This window comes from Carlito syrichta, unplaced genomic scaffold (genome assembly GCF_000164805.1).
Source record: "Carlito syrichta isolate Samal-C Ts95f unplaced genomic scaffold, Tarsius_syrichta-2.0.1 Scaffold304513, whole genome shotgun sequence".
NCBI lineage: Eukaryota > Metazoa > Chordata > Mammalia > Primates > Tarsiidae > Carlito > Carlito syrichta.
The window spans coordinates 98,014-119,364 of NW_007248609.1; the positions used below are offsets into that span (position 1 = coordinate 98,014).

The 21,351-nt window shown below is 37.6% G+C and overlaps 1 protein-coding gene across 1 annotated transcript in view; it reads right to left on the bottom strand.

Annotated features, from left to right (window-relative positions):
* Positions 1–21,351, bottom strand: part of JADE3 (jade family PHD finger 3) — a 141,926-nt gene that overhangs the window by 54,834 nt on the left and 65,741 nt on the right. The window contains exon 5 of the mRNA XM_008060085.1: positions 6,294–6,451. Within this exon, the coding sequence (XP_008058276.1) occupies positions 6,294–6,451 (158 nt within the window). The remainder of the gene's footprint in view (positions 1–6,293; positions 6,452–21,351) is intronic.

The window sequence follows — 21,351 nt, forward strand, 5'->3', positions numbered from 1 at the left end:
TTGAAACAGGACCCCTAGCTATCCCCATACACAAAAATTAACTCTAAATGGATCAGAGACCTAAATGTAAAACCTCAAACTATAAGAACCTTAGAAAATGCAGACACCTTTATGGAAGTTGGAACTGGCAACCAATTCCTAAGCAAAACCCCAAATACCCAGGCCATAACAGATAAGATAGACAAGTGGGACCTCATCAAACTTACAAACTTCTACAAAGGCTAAGAAACCATCAAGAGAGCAGGGCAACAGCCCACAGACTGGGAAAAAAATATTTGCCAACTCCATGTCTGACAAAGGCCTAATATCTAGGATCTACAAAGAACTCAAACATGCTGAAAAGAAAAAAAGCAAATGGCCCCATTACAAAGTGGGCAAAAGATATGAATACACAGTTCTCAAAAGAAGACATACGAGCAGCCAACAGATACATGAAAAATGATCAGCCTCACTAGTAATCAAGGAGATGCAAATTAAAACTACACTGAGATACCACCTAACTCCAGTCAGAATGGCCATCATTTAGCAACTCAAAAAATAACAGATTGCTGGAGAGGATGTGGCGAAAATGGAACACTTCTACACGTTGGTGGGAGTGTAAACTAGTGCAACCTCCATGGAAATCAGTGTGGTGATTCCTAAAAGTTCTAAAAATCGACCTTCCATATGATCCCGCAATCCCCCTACTGGGAATATACCCGGAAGAACTCAAATCACTCTATAAAAAAGATACCTGCACACGTATGTTTATCGCAGCCTTGTTCACAATAGCAAGAACATGGAACCAACCGTGCTGCCCATCAAAAGAGGACTGGATTAAAAAAATGCGGTACATATACACAATGGAATATTACGCAGCCATAAGGAAGAACAAAATCATGAACTTGCAGCAACCTGGATGGAACTAGGGTCTATAATACTGAGTGACCTCTCACAGAAACAAATATCTGAGTATCACATGTTCTCACTCATATAGCGGACCTTGAACATCCACCGTAATACTATAAAAAAAAAGACTGACAGTGGTGGGAAACTATGGGGGGGAGGGGAAGGGAGGTGGGATTAATGGTAGTCAATATCTGTCTGGGGATGGGGAGACACCCCTTATCAACAAGGGTGCCTGAACGAAGCATATTTGTATACCTAACCCTAAACTGTACCCCACAATATCAAAATAAAAAATATTGATATAAAAAAAAGAAACAGAGAAAATAATAAAAATAAAACCAACCAACCTATAGCAAGAAAAAAGAGATGCATAAATAAAATGTTAAAACATCTTTATAATAAAATACTATAAAAATGTATAAATAATTGTCAATACAGTACTCAAAACAAAAATTGCCAGTATCAGGAATGAAAGAGGGATATTATTTTTTCATGTTTCAAACTGTGTTCATAATTGCCCACTGAAGTATTTTTATGACAGCTGACTTGAAATCTTTGCTACATAATTCTAATATCTCTGCCATCTTAGTGTTGGCATATTGAAAGACTGAATACCTTCCCTTGAAGATTGGGAACAAGGCAAAACATACTACGCTATTCGACACGTTGCTGGAAGTTTTAGCCACTGCAGTAAGGCAAGAAAAGAAGTGAAAGGTAAACAGATTGGAAAGGAAGAAATGAAATTATCTTTATATAAGTGTCAAGTGGCATGATGGTTACATAGAAAATTCCAAGGAATATTGTTTCAAAAACTGTCAGAATTAAATAATTCAGTAAGGTGGCAGGAATACAAGATCAACACACAAAAATTGACTGTATTCATATGTACTAGCAACGAACACCCAAAAACCAAAAATATCAATACAATACCATTAACAATTGCTCAAAAAATTTTAATACTTAAGTATAAATCTAGTAAAATGTACAGGACTTGCTTGTGAAAAGCTATATAATTATTAATGAAAGAAATAAAAGAAGATCTAAATAAATGGGAAATTGGAAGGCTGAACATAGTAAAGATGTCAATCTTCCCCAAATGATATGTCGGTTTAATGCAACTTCTATGAAAATCCAGCAACTTTTTTTGTATATATCGACAGGCTTATTATAAAATTTGTATGGAAAGACAAAGAAATTGGAAGAGCCTCAGTAATTTTGAAAACAAAAAGTGAGAGGAATCAACTTACCTGATTTTGAACCTTGACCTAAACCTCACATCTTATACAAAATTAATTCAAAATAGATCATGCATGTAAATGCAAAACTATAAAACTCAAAAAAGAAAACACAGGACTAAAATCTCTGTGACATAGTGCTAGGTGAAGAGTTCACAGATATGACATTAAAAGCATGATAAGCCGGGCTCGGTGGCTCAGCCTGTAATCCCGTACTCTGGGAGGCTGAGGTGAGTGGACTGCCTGAGCCCACGGGTTCGAGACCCACCTGGGCAACTTGGCGAGACCTCATCTCTACAATAAATAAAAAATTAGCTGGGCGTGGTGGTGCGTGCCTGTAGTTCCAGCTACTTGGAAGGCTGAGGCGGAAGGATTGCCGGAGCCCAGCAGGGTAAGGCTGCGGTGGCCGGGAGTGTGCCACTGCACTCCAGTCTGGGCGACAGAGTGAGACTCCAACTTAAAAAAAAAAGAAAAAAAAAAAAAAAAAAGAAAGTCAAAAAGGAAATCCAAGAAAGTTGATAAAAGTATGGAGATTTCGATTAAATTCAATAAGATAAAAATATTCCATAATGATTGTTCTCTAAGTGTCATCCAGACTAGTAGCATTAGCATCATGTGGGGAGTTGTTAGAAACATCAATTTCCAGTCCTCACACCTCATAAGTACTGAATCAAAAGCTCTGGGGTTGGGGTTAGGAAATCTATTTCAACAAGTGCCTCAGGTGATTCTGATATACCTTAAATTTTGAGGTCATTGTTCCATAGGAAAGGCTATATACTACAGTATGGTTCTTATTGATATCTTCTAAAAAACAGTAAACGCCAGACTAGATGACACACTCATAGTGAGGCTTCATCGCTACAAAAAATAAAAAAATTAGCCAGGCATGGTAGCATGCACGTGTAGTTCCAGGTACTTGGGAGGCTGAGGCAGAAGGAATGCCTGAGCCCAGGAGGTTGAGGCTGCAGTGAGCTGTGATCATGTCACTGTACCAGTCTGGGCAACAGAGTGAAACCCTGACTCAAAAAAAGAAATAAAAATAATAACAGAAAATAGAAAACAATATACTCTATGTACCAAGGGCAACCAGTTCAGGATTTCATTAAGGAATTTAATATGATCAATATTTTAATAGTCTGCGTTAGTCAATTAAAATTAAGAGTTTTATATGCTAGGCAAATAACTATGGGGAACAAGAGATTTAGCAAAAATTCACAACACTTTAAATGGTAAGTAATCTAAATCCTCAGAACAAATAATAGAGCACTGAGGTCTCATATGAATTAGGCAGTACACATCCTTCCATTTGAGAACAAGCTAAATCTTTCAGTCCCTAAAATTACTGTTCCTACCATCAATTGCCAGGAGCCAAGAGCTTCTGAAGCTAGTAAAAGGAAGGAAGGCTTCTTCCCTAGAACCTTCAAAAGGAGTGTGGCCCTGCCAGCACCTTAATTTCAGACTTCCAGTCTCCAGAACTGGGAGAGAGTAAATATCTGTTATTTTAAGCTGCCTAGTTTGTGGTTAATACATTAAGGCAGCCCTAGGAAACTAATACCAAAGTACGAAGACTTGTCTAAGAATGTTTTTATGAGCTTTATTTGTAATAGCTCCAAAATGGAAATAACTCAAATGTCCCATCAACAAAAGACTTTACAAATTGTGGTATACACACATAATGGGATAGTACTCAGCAACAAATCATCTCTTTGTATTGAAATACAAAACACAGATGAAATCATAAAATAATTGTTGAATAAAACAAGCCAGATCTAAAATAATAATAATAATAGAGTATGTAATGTATGAAAAAAATTTCTGTTCCTAAACTGTTGCTCCGTTCTTGCTACCCTACTATCTATGGCTCACTCATCAGTCAGATACCATTTTATAAGTGGTACACTAGACATTTTCCACTTAGCCTGACAGATTAAAAACACTTTCAATGAGCAATCAATACTGATTTACCAACAAGATCAAAGTCAAGATATTAGTCACTCTCAATAATCCTCAGAGTATCAACAGAATGGTGATGGTCAGCATCAGGGTTGCTATAGTTATACAAAAATACTTGACAGTAAGGACAAGAAAATGATCAACTCCTGTGTTTATTCATGACGCTATTCTGATTTTTACGAGGCAGGAGATGGTGTTGATGATGAGCTAGTGAGGCTTGGGACATATGCTGAGCAAGGCTGTGGAACTTTCCTTAACAGAGCATGGACAGTTCCTTTGTGGGTGGGACAGTCTGGGCCTGGGTTCCTAGAAATGATTCAACAAAGCATTTCTGGAGCATGACTAGGTCCTAAAAACCTGGTGCTAGGAGCAGAGAATTCAAGAATGTTATTTCTGCTCTTTAAGAACCTAATATGTAGTAGAAAATCTCACCAGCCCCTTTATTTGGCACTCTACAATTATATTCATTCATTCCTTCATTCACTCAAACTTATACTGAACATTTTATTTATTGTCAGCCTTTGTGTAAAGCACTGGGAACATAAAGACCAGTAAAAAAAAAAGTGGCTTCCAAAACCAGCTCATTTGAGGAGCTGGAATTACTATTTCCTCTGGCAGAAAAGTCATTCTCTTTCCACAAAACCAAAGCCCTCTCCTACTTCAACTTTCTTCTCAAGTCTTTGCAAATGAAGAGCAGGTGCTTCTAGTCAACTTAGTTATTCCAGTAATCCCTTTTCATTTGCATTTATGCATTTTACAAACTCTGTATGTTTTTGGCCCTGTATTTATAGATATCATTATGAGACCCCTATTATATTAAAAAAAAAAACTTCCCCATGGCATTATTATGGCTTGAATTTGTCCTCCAAAAGTTAGTGTGTTGGAACTTTAATTCCCATTGTGGCAGTGTTAGGAGGTGGGGCCTTTTAGAGGTGATTGGGTTGTCAGGGCAGAGCCCTATGAATTGATTAGTTCTTATGGGGATAAGTTAGTTCTTGCAGAAGTGAATTAGTTCTTGAAGAGTGAGTTGTTTTAAAAGTGAACTTGGGCCAGGCTCGGTGGCTCAGACTGTAATCCCGTGCCTTTGGGAGGCTGAGGTGAGTGGACTGCCTGAGCCCGTGGGTTCGAGACCTGCCTGGGCAGGAGAGACCTCATCTCTACAATAAATCAAAAAATTAGCCGGGCATGGTAGCACACGCCTATAGTTCCAGCGACTTGGAAGGCTGAGGCGGAAGGATTGCCGGAGCCCAGCAGGTCGAGGCTGCGGTGGCCGGGAGCGGCCACTGCACTCCAGTCTGGGCGACAGAGTGAGACTCCAACTCAAAAAAAAAAAACAAGTGAACTTGGTTCATTCTTGCAGTCTCTTAAATATGTGCTCACTTTCCCTTCTTCTTTTCTGTCATTATGACACAGTTTAAAAGCCTTTGATAGACTGGGCATGGTGGTTCAAGCCTGTAATCCCAGCACTTTGGAAGGCCAAGGTGAGAGAAATGCCTGAGTCCATGGGTTCAAGACCAGCCCTGTGCAACTTGGTGAGACCTCATCTCTACAATAAATCAAAAAATTAGCCGGGCATGTGCCTGTAGTTCTGGCTACTTGGAAGGTTGAGGTGGAAGGATTGCCTGAGCCCAGCAGGCCAACACTGGGTTGGGCGTGAGCGTGTCACTGCACTCCAGCCTGGGTGACAGAGTGAAACTCTAACTCAAAAAAAAAAAAAAACAAGCGTTTGCTAGAAAGCTGACCACCATGCCCTTGGACGTCCCAGCCTCAAGAATTGTGAGCTAAATAAACTTCTTTTATAAATTATCCAGTCTCAGGTATGCTAGTATGGCAACAGAAAACAGATTAAGACAGACATTATGTGATTAATGTTCTGTTTGACTTCAAAGACTAATGAATGCTATTGATTATTGAGTCAGACTTGAAAATCCTGGTCTCTAAAACCTTATCATAATTTCAGATTGAACTTCAAATAGTTTCATCTCATGAATTGGCACATATTACATATCCCAAAATAAATAAGCTTAACTACTGACCTGGTTACATGGTCATAGCCTGGTATAATAATCTACCTACCACTGGTCTGAGCGAATTGGTGAACAGGGTGCATGGCTTTGTATATAAATGTATAATTAGCTCTAAGTTTCTCCCTAAGCAGCACACAAACAACCATGAGAGTATTTGTTCCCTAAGTCAAAGATGCAAGCATGCAAATACCTGAGAGAAGGTTGTGGAAGAGTGTCTGGATTGGCTGGTACCTGGACTCCCTTTTCCCATTCTTCCTTCCATGTATCAGCAAAGAGGTAATAGCTGTCAGGATTAACATGGTGAGAATCTGGAAGTTTCATGGCACTGATGAGGTCCTTCCGGAATACCTGTGAAGACATTGCACATACCTTAAAAAGACCATCACTATGGAACTAATACCATTTAATGTCCTCCTTTTAAAAAGACCATCTCTACCCACTCTCCACTTCCAACAAGAGAAACGTCTCTAACTTCCTAAATGGCCAGATCAGCTTCTGTTTGAAATACTTCCAGAGAAGCCAGTTTATTCTGGATTTAATAAAGGATAAAGGGGTCCTTCCTGAATTATTTTCATTGGCTCCCTGAATTTAAATCAGTACAGCTTGTTTAGATGAAACAAGTGATTCTTAACTCTCTTAAATTAAGCAACATGTTTCCACTGATAACTTATAATTGCTTATTTAACTATCACCTCATTTTAAAATTACTTAGAAATAATCTTAAACTTACAAAGTTACCAAAATAGTACAGAGTTCCCATATGTCTTTCGCTTTGTTTCCTCTAAGGTTAATATCTTACATAGCCAGAGTAAAATGACCTAAACCAGGAAATTAACATTACTATAATCCTTACTACTAACTAATCTAGAGAATTTATTCAAATTTCACTAGTTTTCCCTGATGTCTTTCTGTTCCAGAATTCAATCCAGGATCCCATATTGCAATTAATTGTCATATCTCTTTAGTATACTCTAATCTGTGACAGTTTCTCAGTCTTTCCTGACCTTGACCCTTCTGAAGAGTGCCTGTCATGTATTTTGTGGTATGTCCTTTCAATTTTGGTCTGCCTGATGTTTTCTCATGATCAGATTAAAGTTAAGCATTTTTTGGCAAGAATACCACAGAAAAGATGCTGTGGACTTCTCATTCTATTATATCAAGATGTATGATACAGGTCTTATTACTGATGATGTTTAACTCGATCACTTGGTTCAGGTAGTGTTTTGTTGGTTTCCTACGCCGTTAGGGTAGGTTACTTTATTTCCCTTTGTCATTAAATATTTAGAGGAGATACTTTGAGACTATAAAAATATCCAGTTTCTCCTCAAACTGTCATGGACTAATTTTCATCAATTGGTGGATATCTTGGCTGCAGCAATAATTACTGTGGTGCTCTAATGGTGATTTTCTATTCCTTCAACATTTATTAATGGAAATTTCTCTGTAAGAAAGATCTGTCCCTTCACCCCCATTTATTTATTTCATTTAAAAAATACCATTATAGACTCATGGGTATCTATCTTATTCCTTGGGTTATAATGCAGTATTATTATTATTTACTTTATTGCTCAAATTATTTCACCTTTGGCCATTGGGAGCTTTTCAGGTTGGTGTCTGTGCTCTTTTGACAAGTTCCATTCTTTTTTGAATAATTCTTTAATTTCTGACAGTAAAACATGCCCCAAGTATGTTTATGTAATCTAACTGGTTATAAAAGCTATTGGTTTTATGTTAACTTCATATCCTACTACCTTACTTCTTTTCTTGCTCAAACTAGCTTTATCTTTGATTTTCTACAGTTTTCCATATATACTACTATACTATCTGCAAATAGAGTTTTACATTTCCTTCACCTAGTCTTATGTCTCTAATTGGTTTCTCTTGTTTAACTGCAATGGCTAATACCTCTACTAATATTCTGAATAACAATGGAGATAGTGGGCATCTCTGTCTTCTTCCTCATATGCTGTATATTAGATTTCCTAAAATGGAAACAAAGCTGCATTTCTGGAATGCAACTTTGGTCATGATGTATTATTCTCTTAGTATGGTGTTTTCTAATATTTTTGCATCATATTCATAATGACACTGATCTATAGTTTTCTTTTTCATATTATCTTTATCAGGTTTAGGTATTAGTATTATACATGCTTCATAAAAGTAATTAGGACATTTTCCTCCCTTTTCAAGGCTCTTGAATAATCTGAATATTACTGAGACTATCTGGTCCCTGTGAAACCACTGAACTGGTGATTTTTTTGCGGGGTAAGTCCTTAATAATTTTCTCTACTTCTATGGAAACTGATCTCTTTGAGCTTTCTACCTCTAAAGGGGTCAATTTCGGTAATCTCTATATCCATAGGAAGTTACCTATCTTTATCCAGGTTTTCAAATTTATTTGCACAGAGGGCTCAAAGTCCAGGCAGTCCTACTTTGCACAGCAGCGCAGGACCATAAAAATGACAATGCATGCTGAAATCTTAAAAAGCAGTGTTGGCCAGGCTTGGTGGCTCAGCCTGTAATCCCAGCACTTTGGGAGGCCAAAGCAAGTGGACTGCCTGAGCCCGCGGGTTTGAGACCAGCCGGGGCAACTTGGCAAGACCTTGTCTCTACAATAAAAAAATAAAAATTAGCCAGGCATGGTAGCATATGCCTGTAGTTCCAGCTACTTGGAAGGCTGAGGCAGAAGGATCGCCAGGGCCCAGCAGGTTGACGCTGGGGTGGCCGTGAGTGTGCCACTGTATGCCAGCCTGGGCGACAGAGTGAGACTCCAACTCAAAAAAAAAAAAAAAAAAAAAAGCAATGTTAATGGGAAAAATTATGATTATTTTGTGACCTTTAAACAATTTTGACAAAACATTAGAAATGCTCTTACTGCTGGCTATAAATGTATAGAAAAAAAGAGTAGAACTAATAGTATACTATAATTAAAACATTAGAAACATTGAGAATTAAAGTATTTTATTTCTTTCTAGAAAAACTAGGTTGACCAATGCTTACCTCCTTCTCATCATACAAGTTATGATATGGAGAAAGCATCCGAGATGCAATTTTTTCATTTTCATTATTTTAAAAAATATATAATTTCAGTTTTAGTTCCTCTTTTTGCCCAAGCATTGTTTAATAGAAAGTGTTAAAAATTTCCACGTGGAAGAACCTTTCTGTTTTTGTTAGTAATTTCTGATCTTACTGCATTGTGATCAGAGTATTGTTTATATTTCTACTCAATGGAAATGACTGATGTTTTCTTTGTATCTTAATACTTGATCATATTCTGTGAATGAACCATAGGCATTTGAGACGGTTTACTGTCTATTATCTTTAACATAAAGGAATAGAATTTGATATTCATCAGGATCTACCTGACTGCTTATGTTGTTCAGATTTTCTATCTCCTTATTTATCTTTTTGTTCACTTAATCTGCCCAAGATTGCGAGAGGTATTTGAAAGTCTCCTATGATTAGTGTGTTTCTATTTATGTCTCCTTGCATGTTCTATAGTTTTTGCTTCATAAAGATGACTGCTGTGCTATTAAGTGCATAAGTGTTCATAAATATAATATCTTCCTAATGAGTTATAGCTTTTAGTGCTAAAAAGTCTCCTTTGTCTTTGGGGCTTCAATTCTACTACGTCTAATATCAGGAGCACTACCCTTTCTGTTTTAATTTCCATATTTCTGTCCATCTCTTTATTTTTAGCCTTTCTGAATAGGTGTTTTAGGTATGCTCTTGTATACAGCATAGGGTCTTATTTTGTGAGCCAAAATAATAATCTTTTTCTTTAATAGGTGTTAAGCCCATTCACATTTATTGGTACAATTTAAATGTTTGGTCTCAACCCTGTCATATTTTATGTGTAACATGTTACATTTTCTATGTTTTTTTCACCAGATGTGTATTCTTTACTCTGTATTTTTATTTTTTAAATTTTAAAAAATTTCAATACCTTTGGGGGATACAAGTAGTTTTTTATCTGGGTTGTAGGAGTACCCACCACCCCCACCTGTGTTGTTTTATTTATAACTTTTTTAATTTGGGAAGGTTTGCAGTTTTATTATAGTTGTTATCTTTATACTTAGAACTTTTGAAGAATGCCCTTAGGTTCACTTTCTTTTTTAACCATTTGCTATCTGGTCTATCAGTTTTTAATCACTATCAAGTGAACACATCAAGGGTGAGGAAGACAGGAGTGATAAGTTTACTGAGGCACTCAGCGAGGGTCCAAATCCTGTCCCTGGAAGGGAGCCTTAGCTGTGTGGAAAGTTCAAAATGTCAGAGGTGGGGTTTGATGATATGGGTACAGCTACAACTTGGACTTGTGTTATCCTCTGATTCAATGGGTCCCTGAGGGACTAAGTGGCACAGAAATGTGCTCACTAGCCTGGAAATACAACTTAAATGTCTGTGGCAACCTCAACTTTGTGATTCTGCCTTTTCAAAAACAGAAAAAAAAGATTTCATGAGTTCTTAAGCTAACTTGACAATGATTTCAGTAATGAAGGCCTAGTTAAAATCTAAGCAATGAGGGAACATGTTTTTACATAAAAACATACATACATTGGTCTCACCTATTAATTTCTACTCTGAAAAAAAATCAAACAACTACTTACAGGTTGAAGATAATTGTGTCCACATTTCTGGAAGATCAGAGAAAGAGATGCTATCAAACAAACATTTTAGCCTTTAATGCTCATAAAGATTCTCTGAGAAGAAATAGTAGAGGCACAGAGCATGATCTAATAAAGCAATTTATTCTCAATGGGCACAGTTTTGTTTAAACTGACATCATTTCACAGAATATAGGACTAAACAATTGTATAATCAAATGATGCCATTTAAATGAATAAGGCCTCATTCCATTTGCTACTTTGCAGGGACAATTCTACAAATGCTTGTTGGTTTCACTTAGGGAAGATTTAGAATTCAAAATATGACCTGAGAAAATTAGAAATCTACTCTAAACATGCTGGTTATCCAGGTGGCAATAAAATGACCTTCCTACCAAGAATCCTAGCCAATTAAAGTTAATTGGGTGCTGCACAGGGAAAAAGCTAATTCTACAAGAAACAAAAACTGGTGGCTTATTATAAAATGCTTTGTGTAAGTAGGTAAGAAGGGATCACAGACATATCCATTTAACATGTTTTCCACAGAGATCAGTATTCTGAGTAACTAGCAGGAGACACTGAATCACCATTTTGCTTAACACTCTGGTCCATTTTTATAAATTAGGAGAGTATCTTTAATGAGACAGTGGCTTAAGCGGTGGTGGCAATTTACAATTGTGTTAAATTACTATCTTTTGGAAAGATAAGTGCTGTGGGAAATCCTACCTTAAGTTTGGAAAGTATCTGTCAACATTCTAAAATATTTCATTATTTTCCAAGTGATATTCTTTACAAAATTAATCAATTGCAAAATCATGCTTTGGGTCTAATAGTTATGCCACACCACCTCATCACAAAGCATAAGCCACATCTTCCTAAATGATATAACTGCTTATGAAATCTGTCCTAAGTAGCCTGGAAACATATTATAGTATGTTAAATAGTTGCCTCCAAAAAGATATGTCTACATCCTAATTTCTGAAAACTTTGGATATACCTTATTTAGAAAAAGGTCTTTGCAGATGTAAATAAGTTAAGAATCTTCAGATGAAGAGATTATTCTTAAATATCCAGGTAGGCCCTAAATCCAATGACAAGTGTCCTTATAAGAAAAAGGCAGTGGGAGATTTGAGACAGAAAAGAAGGTAATGTGACTGTGAAGGCAGAGATTAGAGTGGAGAAGGCAAAGTGACCATGAAGGCAGAGATTAGAGTGATTTACTGATCACAAATCAATGAATGCTGATAATCACCAAAAGCTAGAAGAAGCAAAGGACTAAATCTCCTCTAAAATCTCTGGAGGGAGTGCAGACTGACTGATTCTGGATTTCAGGCATCCAAAACTGTGATAGAATAAATTCCTATTGTTTTTGGTCACTTAGTTTGTGGTAATTTGTTATGGCAGCCCTAGAAAACCTACATACATATTTACCAAACAGAAGAATAACTTGAAGACTCTAGATGAAGGAATATAAAAGCAAAGATCAATGAAATCTGGTCCTTTTCTATGGCTTTAGAATACTCAAACCTCCATGAAGGTGAAACATGGAAAATTGCAGAACACTAACCAACTCATACCTGTTCTTCTTAAGCAAATGAAAGCTAAATCCAATGACTATTATAATTTTCCCTCCCCCTTTAGAGAAAAACAGCAGACTTACATGATAAGCCCAATTTCAACATTATAAGCTAGCCAGATTACACAGCATCAGATGCAAGTTTTCTAGAGAAACATTTTTACTCAAGACAAAGTGTAAGAGGGGATGGGAATGTAAATTCAGCACTTAAGCAGATATATGCAAAGTGATATAAAATATATTTACCAGACTGCTTCTGACAAGAAAAGTCATTTAAAAAAAGTTTTGAAATGGAATAGAAACAAAATAGTTACAGCATAATCTGATTAGTGATTTGGGTTTATATATATATATATATATATATATATATATATATATATACAGTAGCACACACATATACATATATTTGTACCTATTTTCTAAAAGGATAAACCAAAACAATTTTTAAAAAAATGGTTAACTCTGTTGAGTAGAAAGAAGACAGGGAGGGGAGAGACAAAAAAGCTGGGTCTCTCTGAATGTACTTTGGTTTGAAGTTTGAACTAGGCAAAAGTTTTATATAATAAAAATTTTTAAAGAAAAGAATATGGGTTCTAGGACAGACTACCTGGATTGGTCTACTGGTTTCACCACTTACTAGTTTTTGGCAAGTTATCAAAATTCTCTGTGTCTCAGTTTATTTATCTGTAAAATGGGCATACAATAACCCCTCACTGGGGTTTGTTGTAATGATTAAGGATAAATTTGTGTAAAGAGCTTAGCATAGTATTGGGCTCACAGTAATTTCTAAATAAATGCTAGATGCAGTTATTTTGTTATCATCATCACAGTCTCAGCTTTCTTCTATCTAGTCCATAAAGTAATGGTTGATGGGTAAGAGAGATTTGAGTTCATAGCTCAGTTAAAATGTGCATAGTTTGGCTCCTAAAGACAGTTTTCCTAAGTAAAAGCACCATCAAGAACTTTAACCAATATTCCAGAGACCATAAGGTAATGCAGAAATGTCATGAACTAAAACATGGCCTGTTGTTGCTAAATTAAAGATCATGAATGAGGGGTCTAGATATTGACACTGACCTTCGTAGGTAATGAAGTTGAGAAGTTGTATAAGCTCTTAATAGTGCACCTATTTTATATGCACTGGTAGTTTCCCTAAAAGTTCCTGAAACAAAAAGGCTTTGTACTTACCAGATAACTGCTCATTTATGGTCAAAGAGGGGATTCACAGGCTAACATACAGTCCAGAAACTATGCCAAGTCCAACATTGTGTGTACATCTGGCTCCTCAGATACTTGCAGAAACAAAGGAGGCCTCACTATGAATTCAATTAGAACATCAATGCTTAACCTGCCCGAGCCACAAAATGAAAATGCCCCTTCACAGACAACTCTAGCTTTTATTGCTTTCATTAACATCTCTCAGTTAGCAGTTTCTTAAAGCACAGCTAGTCTGAATTTTTGTGTGACATTTTTCATAGGAAAAGCCAAAACATTTACTTCCTGTATGACACAAAGGGGAACACTGTCTGGTCCATGCTAATAAAGCAGAGAGATTGATCAATTTTTATTCATATTCACTGAAATCTGAAACTATACATAACTGACCACCAACAGATGTGTTACTCCAAAGCACAAAACACCTGCAAACTGGTAATTATATTTAATAAAAAATAATTGACTATAATTATACAATTTAAGGCAAAAAAGATTTTCAGGTTATCTAGAAGAATCAACCACTTAAAGCCAAGAAAACACAGGAAAGAATGTCATGCCTAAAACCTTTAAAGCCTGTTCTTATATGATAACAAAGGTACACATTATTGTCAATACATTGTATCCCACACCAATTTTTCCAATGAATCAAAGCTTATTTAATTTCTCAATTTAAACTTTTAAAATTCATGGAAATATTTTTCTTTTTTTTTAAGTTGGAGTCTCACTCTATTGCCCAGGCTGGAGTGCAGTGGCCGTGGGAGTGTAGTGGCATGTTCACGGCCACTGCAGCCTCCACCTGTTGGGCTCAGGCGATCCTTCCTCCTCAGTCTTTCAAGTAGCTGGAACTACAGGTATGTGCCACCACACCTGGCTAATTTTTTGATTTATTGTAGAGACGAGGTCTCCTCAAATTGCCTAGGTTGGTCTCGAATCCCTGAGCTCAGGCAATCCTCTTGCCTCCACCTCCCAAAGTGCTGGGATTACACGCATGGCAGAAATACTTTTCAAATAGTCTAATTCTCAGATTTCTTATAATTAACAGAACATTTTTGATGGCTACAGGCTGACACCAACTGGAACATCAGTTACCATGAAGCAGTGTACTTTTGGGTTGCTTAGGTAAGTTGTATTATTACCCTTACCCTGTGCCAAACAGAGGTATATATATCCTCGTAATGGAGGAGGGGGAGCAATCGAGCCTGACTTGGAGGTCTGGGCAATTTTACACAAGAATGACATTTAAAGTTTGCTTTGCAAGTTATCCTGCCTTCTTCAATGTCCCTTTTTGTGCAATGTGTACATTTACAACTTAGTGCTTTTTATCTACTGTGGGTTAGAAAACCAAGTAATCAAGATATACAGGTCAAACTATGTAAACAGGCTGTACATGAGGGTATGTATAGAGTTCTCTGCTAAATTAAAATATATGAGCTTTCACTCTGCTGCTATGAAAGTATTGGATAATAATAAATGAGACTCCAGGCCTACAGATGATAAGCAGGCAATCCTTTGAGACAGGTTGATATGTTTTACACACCAGGCTAATAATAGGTGAAAATGTCCTAGCTTTTGAGAAAAAAATAAAACATTTAAGAATACATTCAAATTGGTTATTTAGTACTACGTGCTTTTTCTAGGGAACTGTTTTTAAAAAACATCTTTAAGAGTATGGACTCTTTTGAGAATCAGATAAAGGCTACTAGCTCAGAATAAAATATACACATAAGAACATACTCTTAAAAATCTGTATACAATTTTTGGAAGGTACATACTGCCTCTGAACCATACATGGGATTCACACACCCTTTAGAAACTCCTCTCGGCTGGGAGCGGTGGCTCAGCCTGTAATCCCAGCACTTTGGGAGGCCGAGGCGAGTGGACTGCCTGAGACCAGGGGTTCGAGACCAGCCTGGGCAACTTGGTAAGACCTCATCTCTACAATAAATCAAAAAAACTGGCCGGATATGGTGGCATGCGTCTGTAGTTCCAGCTACTTAGAAGGCTGAGGCAGAAGGATCACCTGAGCCCAGCAGGTCGAGGCTGCAGTGGCCATAAGCGTTCCACTGCACTCCAGCCTGGGCGACAAGAGTGAGACTCCAACTCAAAAAAAAAAAAAAAAAAAAAAAAAAAAGAAACTCCTCTCTACGCAATAAATCAGAGGGGAGGTATGCATGGGAATCTCACTAAGGCACTAATATCAAAGAAAATGTGTATCTTTTAATGTAGCCAATGAATCCCCTGCAAAAAGGATAACTGATACTGCATTTGAATGACTAACTCCCAGAAAAACATAAGGCTCAGAACTTTTGGTTTTACCTCAGAACTGTAGACAGGGAAAAAAAAATCCAAAAAACAAAATAAGAAACCCCTCCCATCTTTACAAGCAGAAAAAGGCAGGACAGGCAGCAAATTAACAATCTTTCATAAACCCATCATAGAAATAAGTGAATCACAGGACAAATGAACAATTCAAAGAGAGATAGCCATCTGCAGAGAGAAATGGGGCAGAGCATTTGCTTACCCGGGGCAGAAGCCACAGTAGCAACACTATACTAGAAATTTTGATGAATCAGTGGAGGCAGAGAGGGGACTGCTATGAGAATATGAAGTTCCTGGGGGCTGTAGTCATAGAGGGGTCCTACCCTCTTGCAAGCTTTTCCTTCAGGAACCCAATTATGCTCACACAGAGATGTCAGGGTCGGGGAGGGGTGGTGGTGGGAGTGTCCTGGAGAAACCTCGAAGTGGAGAAAGTTCCCAATCCCAACAGGATTTTTTTTCCTGTCTACAGGTCCCAAGTGGTGCTGTCTGGGTCCTTGGGGCTTAGTGCTCTGGTTCCCTTACTCAACAAAAGGTTTCATCTGTGGGAAAGTAAATCAAGTGAAGGCAATGATGTAATTTCACTACTGCTGTGGAAAGGGAAAAGAACTCAGCCTCAGCTTCTCTGTGTTACCTAAGGGGAAAAAGCCTTAATCTACAGGAGGGAGGACAAAGATTGAAAAATGTCAGAAGATACCTGCTGTGGGCAGATAAGGGAATAGTGGGCAGGGGCAAAAAGGCTTTACCTGTGAAGCCTGCCTTCCCCCAACCCCACTCTTATACACAGAACCACTATGTACTCCAAAGACTAAGACTTAATCAGAAAATTAAGAGTATGGCCCTCCCCCATACTCTACCACCCTCCCCCATACCCTACCACCATGCTAAAGCCTCCAGTAATGATAATAGTGGCTAACAGCTAGGAGAGCTGCAAGAGACAGAATTCCTCTGAGGTCAAGCACAAAAAGACCCTAAGCCAAGAGGGAAGATAGGAACAAGGTCACTAGAGGATTTTGAAGCCTCTCATGCCCATAGTAATAGCAACATTTCAAAAGTCCTCACACATTGCTAGTGGAACTGAAAAATGATAAAGCCACTTTGGAAAACAGCCTGGTAGTTTCTTAGATAGTTAAATGATTAAGTCGAGTTATTATATGACCCAACAATTCCACTCCTAGGTTTATACTCCAGACAACTGAAAACATATGTTCACATAAAAACTTGCACCTGAATTTTCACAGCAGAATTATGCATAATACTACCCAAATGGAAACAACCCAAATGTCCATCACTGATAAATAATCAGTATGTGGTCCATACAGTGTAACATCATAAAAAGAAATGAAGGACTAATACATGCTATAACATGGGTGAACTTAGAAAACATTATGCTCAGTGAAACAAGCCAGACACAAAAGGCCACATATTGTATGATTTCATTTATATGAAATCCACAGAATAGTCAAATTCATAGAGAGGAAAAGTAGATTAGTGGCTGCCAGGGGTTGAAGGTAGGAAGATTGGGGAGCAACTTGTAGGTTAATGAAAATGTTCTTTGTAGTAATAGTTATACTGCTTGTATAATGTTGATTGTAGTAATGGTTATAGAGCACTATGAATATACTAAAACCCACTGAATTACATACTTAAAATGGGTGAACTGCATGCTATGAGAATTATATTTCAAAAAAGGTGTTTAAAATGTTTTTTTTAAGAGTGATTATTGCGGTGTTAATGGATACCACCTGAGAGGCCTTGATGTCTACTCCCGCCCAACAATAATGAGGTGTCCTTCCTCCTCAATGTGTTGTTAGCAGAGACTAGGTAGGGAGCCTGGGCTATCGCCATGGATAAAAATGATGTAAAGTGTTTCAACAAGAAATTACAGACACTTCTGAAACAAAAAATAGAAAGTGTCAGCAAAGAAATAATGGATACAAAGAAAAACCAAATGGGAATTTTAGAATAAAATTAACACAATTACTTAAATACCAAACTCATAAGATAAGCTCAATGGAAGAATGGAATTAACTGACAGAAGAAAGAACCAGTAGACAAATTATTCAATCTGATTGACAGAAAGAATATACACTGAGAATAAAATAAAACAAGCCTGAGGGACTTGTGGGAAAATAACAAAAGATCTAACATTTATGCAACTGAAGTCCTAAAAAGAGAGGAGAAAGAAGGAACTGAAAAAATATTTGAAGAAATAATGGCTGAAAATTTCCCAAATGTGGTGGAAGATATAAATCTACAGATTCAAAAAGCTGACCAAATCCCAAACAGTATAAACCAAAAGAAATCCATGCCAAAGTACATCATAATCTAATTTTTAAAAACTAAAGACAATTAAAAATCTTAAAAGCAGCTGACTAAGAAATAACTGATCACCTAGAGGGGAACAACTATTTGAATGAGAGCAGATTTCTCATCAGAAATCAGAAGGAAGTAGCAAAACATTTTTCAAGTGCTGAAAGTAAAGTACCATCAAACTGGAATTCTATATCAAGTGAAAACATGTTTCAGTAATGAATGTGAAATCAAGACATTCTCAGATGAAGAAAAACTAAGAGAATTTACCACCAACAGACTTACCCTCAAAGAATAGCTAAAGGAAGTTCTTCAAACAGAAAAACAACTCCCCCTCCCCCTTCTTTTTTCTTTTCTTTTCTTTTTTTTTTTTAAAGAGACAGGGTTTTGCTATGTTGCCTAGGCTGGACTTGAACTCCTAGGCTGAAGGGATCCTCCCACCTCAGCTTCCCAAGTAGCCGAGACTTAAGGCATGCACCAACTGTGCCCTTCAATTCTTAGATGAACCTTTAAACTATTGCTTAAGCAAACAGGGGCAGCAAGTAGAACTAGGAAAAACAGAAATTGAGAGAAAAAATGATACTTTACTATTAGAAATAGGACATAAAATGACACTCTGAAAAAAGGAGCAAAAGGTAATAATACTGCTTCAGTTTCAAGAGCCAAATAAGTAGAAAGAATTCACAGTGGTCCCACCTGACACCTTGAAGGTTTCCCTCAGACTCACCTGTGAGCAGTGGGTCCTTGTCGTCTCTGCCAACTCCCACTTACTTGTCCTTTTCTTCTTCCACCAAGGGTTCCTCCCATGCTCTCCTCTCTGCCTGGGTTCCCAGTCCCTATTCAAGTCCAGGCATTTGTTCTCTCTATTCTTGAGGGAGAAAACATCAGAGCTGTGCCACATATATTTTTTTCAATCAGAGTCTCACTCTGTCATCACAGCTCATCACAGCCTCGACCTCCTGGGCTCAGGTGATCTTTTCCTCTCAGTCTCCTGAGTAGCTGGGACTGTAGGCACGTTACCATACCTGGCTAATTTTTTGCAAAGACAAGGTCTCACTATGTTGCCTAGGTTGATCTTGAATTTCTGGGCTCAAGCAATCCTCCCGCCTCGGCCTCCCAAAGTGCTGGGATTATAGGCGTGAGCCACCGCATCCAGCCCTGTATTTCTTAACTGCCAAGGTTTCAACAAATGTTTACTAAGCAATTACTGAAGCAATTATTGTACCCTACTTAAAGTATCCAGTGCACACTGGCTAATAGAACAAGATTCAGTGTAAATAACAATTGAATTTCAGCTCTGTTCTTATTTTTATTACCCTGGGCAAATAACTTCTCTGAGCCACATCACCTGTCAAAAGAACTTAAAAGTACATATTTTATAATGCTTTTGGGGGAAAGAAACAAGAGGCTATTATTTTCCCAATGTACTTGATCATAATAATTACCTGAGTCACTTTTAAAAAATCAGATTCCAGGCACCTTCCTTGGAAATACTAATTTACTAGTGTCACAGAGTGGGGTAAGTCTGGAATCAGTATTTTTAACAAGCATCCAAGGAGAGTCTCATAACTGCTTAAGTTTGGGAAACAATTACATTATCTAATGTAATATTTTTGGTATATAAAACTTCAATAAATGGTAGCTATGAGAGGTAGGTATGATAATGTCTATGTTATGTTGTCAAAACAAATTATTTCAGAGATGAAATAAGCCAGCAAAGCAGAACATGGAATCAAGCTTTTCTAATGCAAAGGCTAAAGTCACTCCTTTCCATGAGGGCAGGTGATCTGTGACTTGCCTCAAAACAACAGAATATGGCAAATGTTTCCTACATGAAGGAGATGTAAATTAATACAAATAAGTAAATAAAAAGAATATGGCAAATATGATGGGATATTACTCCCTTGATTAGGTAATGTTATATGGCAAATATGATGGGGATATCATTCCCATTATTATGTTATATAAGAGTCTATCTTAGCAAATTAGCAGGCTCTGAAAAAGCTGCCATGCTGTGAGAGGGTTTATGGAGAAGGCCATGTGGCAAGGAACTATAAGCAGTCTTTACGAACTGAGAGTGACACTCTGTCAAAAGACAGCAAGAACAGGAATCTCAGTCCTTCAGCTCCAAGGAGATAAATTCTGCCAACGACCTGAATGAGATTGCAAGCAAATTCTTCCCTAGTCTAACCTCCAGATGAGAACACATCTCAGCACAGTTACTGCAGTCTTGAAAGACACTGAACAGAGAACCTAGTCACACTGTGCCAAGACTCCTGACCCAGAAACTGAGATATAAATATGTGCCGCTTTAAGCCACTAATTTTGTGACAGTTTGCAATGCAGCAATAGATAACTAATACATTCTTTTTCTTTACAGCCAAAGAAGTCTACTCATAGCAGAAATGAAGATATATAAGGTCTATTTATTATCATCTAATTTGCACAGAGGAAAGTCTGTAAGTTCCACTCAGTCATTACCAAGTTCAAGTACAACCATGGCACTTGTCTGCCCTTGGGGCAGAAGATGACCAGCCTCACAAAGAATGACCCATTCTTCCTGAGCCAGCAGTGCTCCAAAGGCTGTGAGGACCCATCACAGCCCACAACCCATATGATCTCTAACCTAGTCCTTCACCTATCCATCTACAACCTCCTCACTTATCCCTTCCTGTACTTTCTACCACCAGTTAACTTAGCTTTCTCCAATCACAGGCCAGGAGACATCTAGATCCTTCCCAATTCCCCAAGTCTGACTCTTTTTGACTTCCTGGTTAGGGAAGGAATATTCTAAAGCTAGGCACTTAAGTGTCATCACCAAAAAGAAATCACACTGTAAAGATTACTGTTCTAAAAAAGAAAGAAAATGGAATATTTCTTGGAAAACAAACAAGTTCATCAGGAAAAAACAGAAAATGAAAAACAACAACAAAAAAAACTTATCCATTGGCACATTCCTTATTCTTCACATCTTCAGATTCTGGGTACTGCTGGTATCTAGGCAAGAGGCAGTTATCACACACAGTTCAAGGTTCAATACTGAATATCTAGTAAGGGCTCCAGGCTGCTTCTAGTCATGGTCAAAGGCAAAAAGGAGCCAGTATGTGCAAAGATCATATAGTGAGAGAATAAAATAAAAAGAGGGAAGAGGTGCAAGGCTCTTTTTCTTTTTTTTGAGTCAGGGTCTCACCCTGTCACCCAGGTTGGAGTGCAGTGGCATG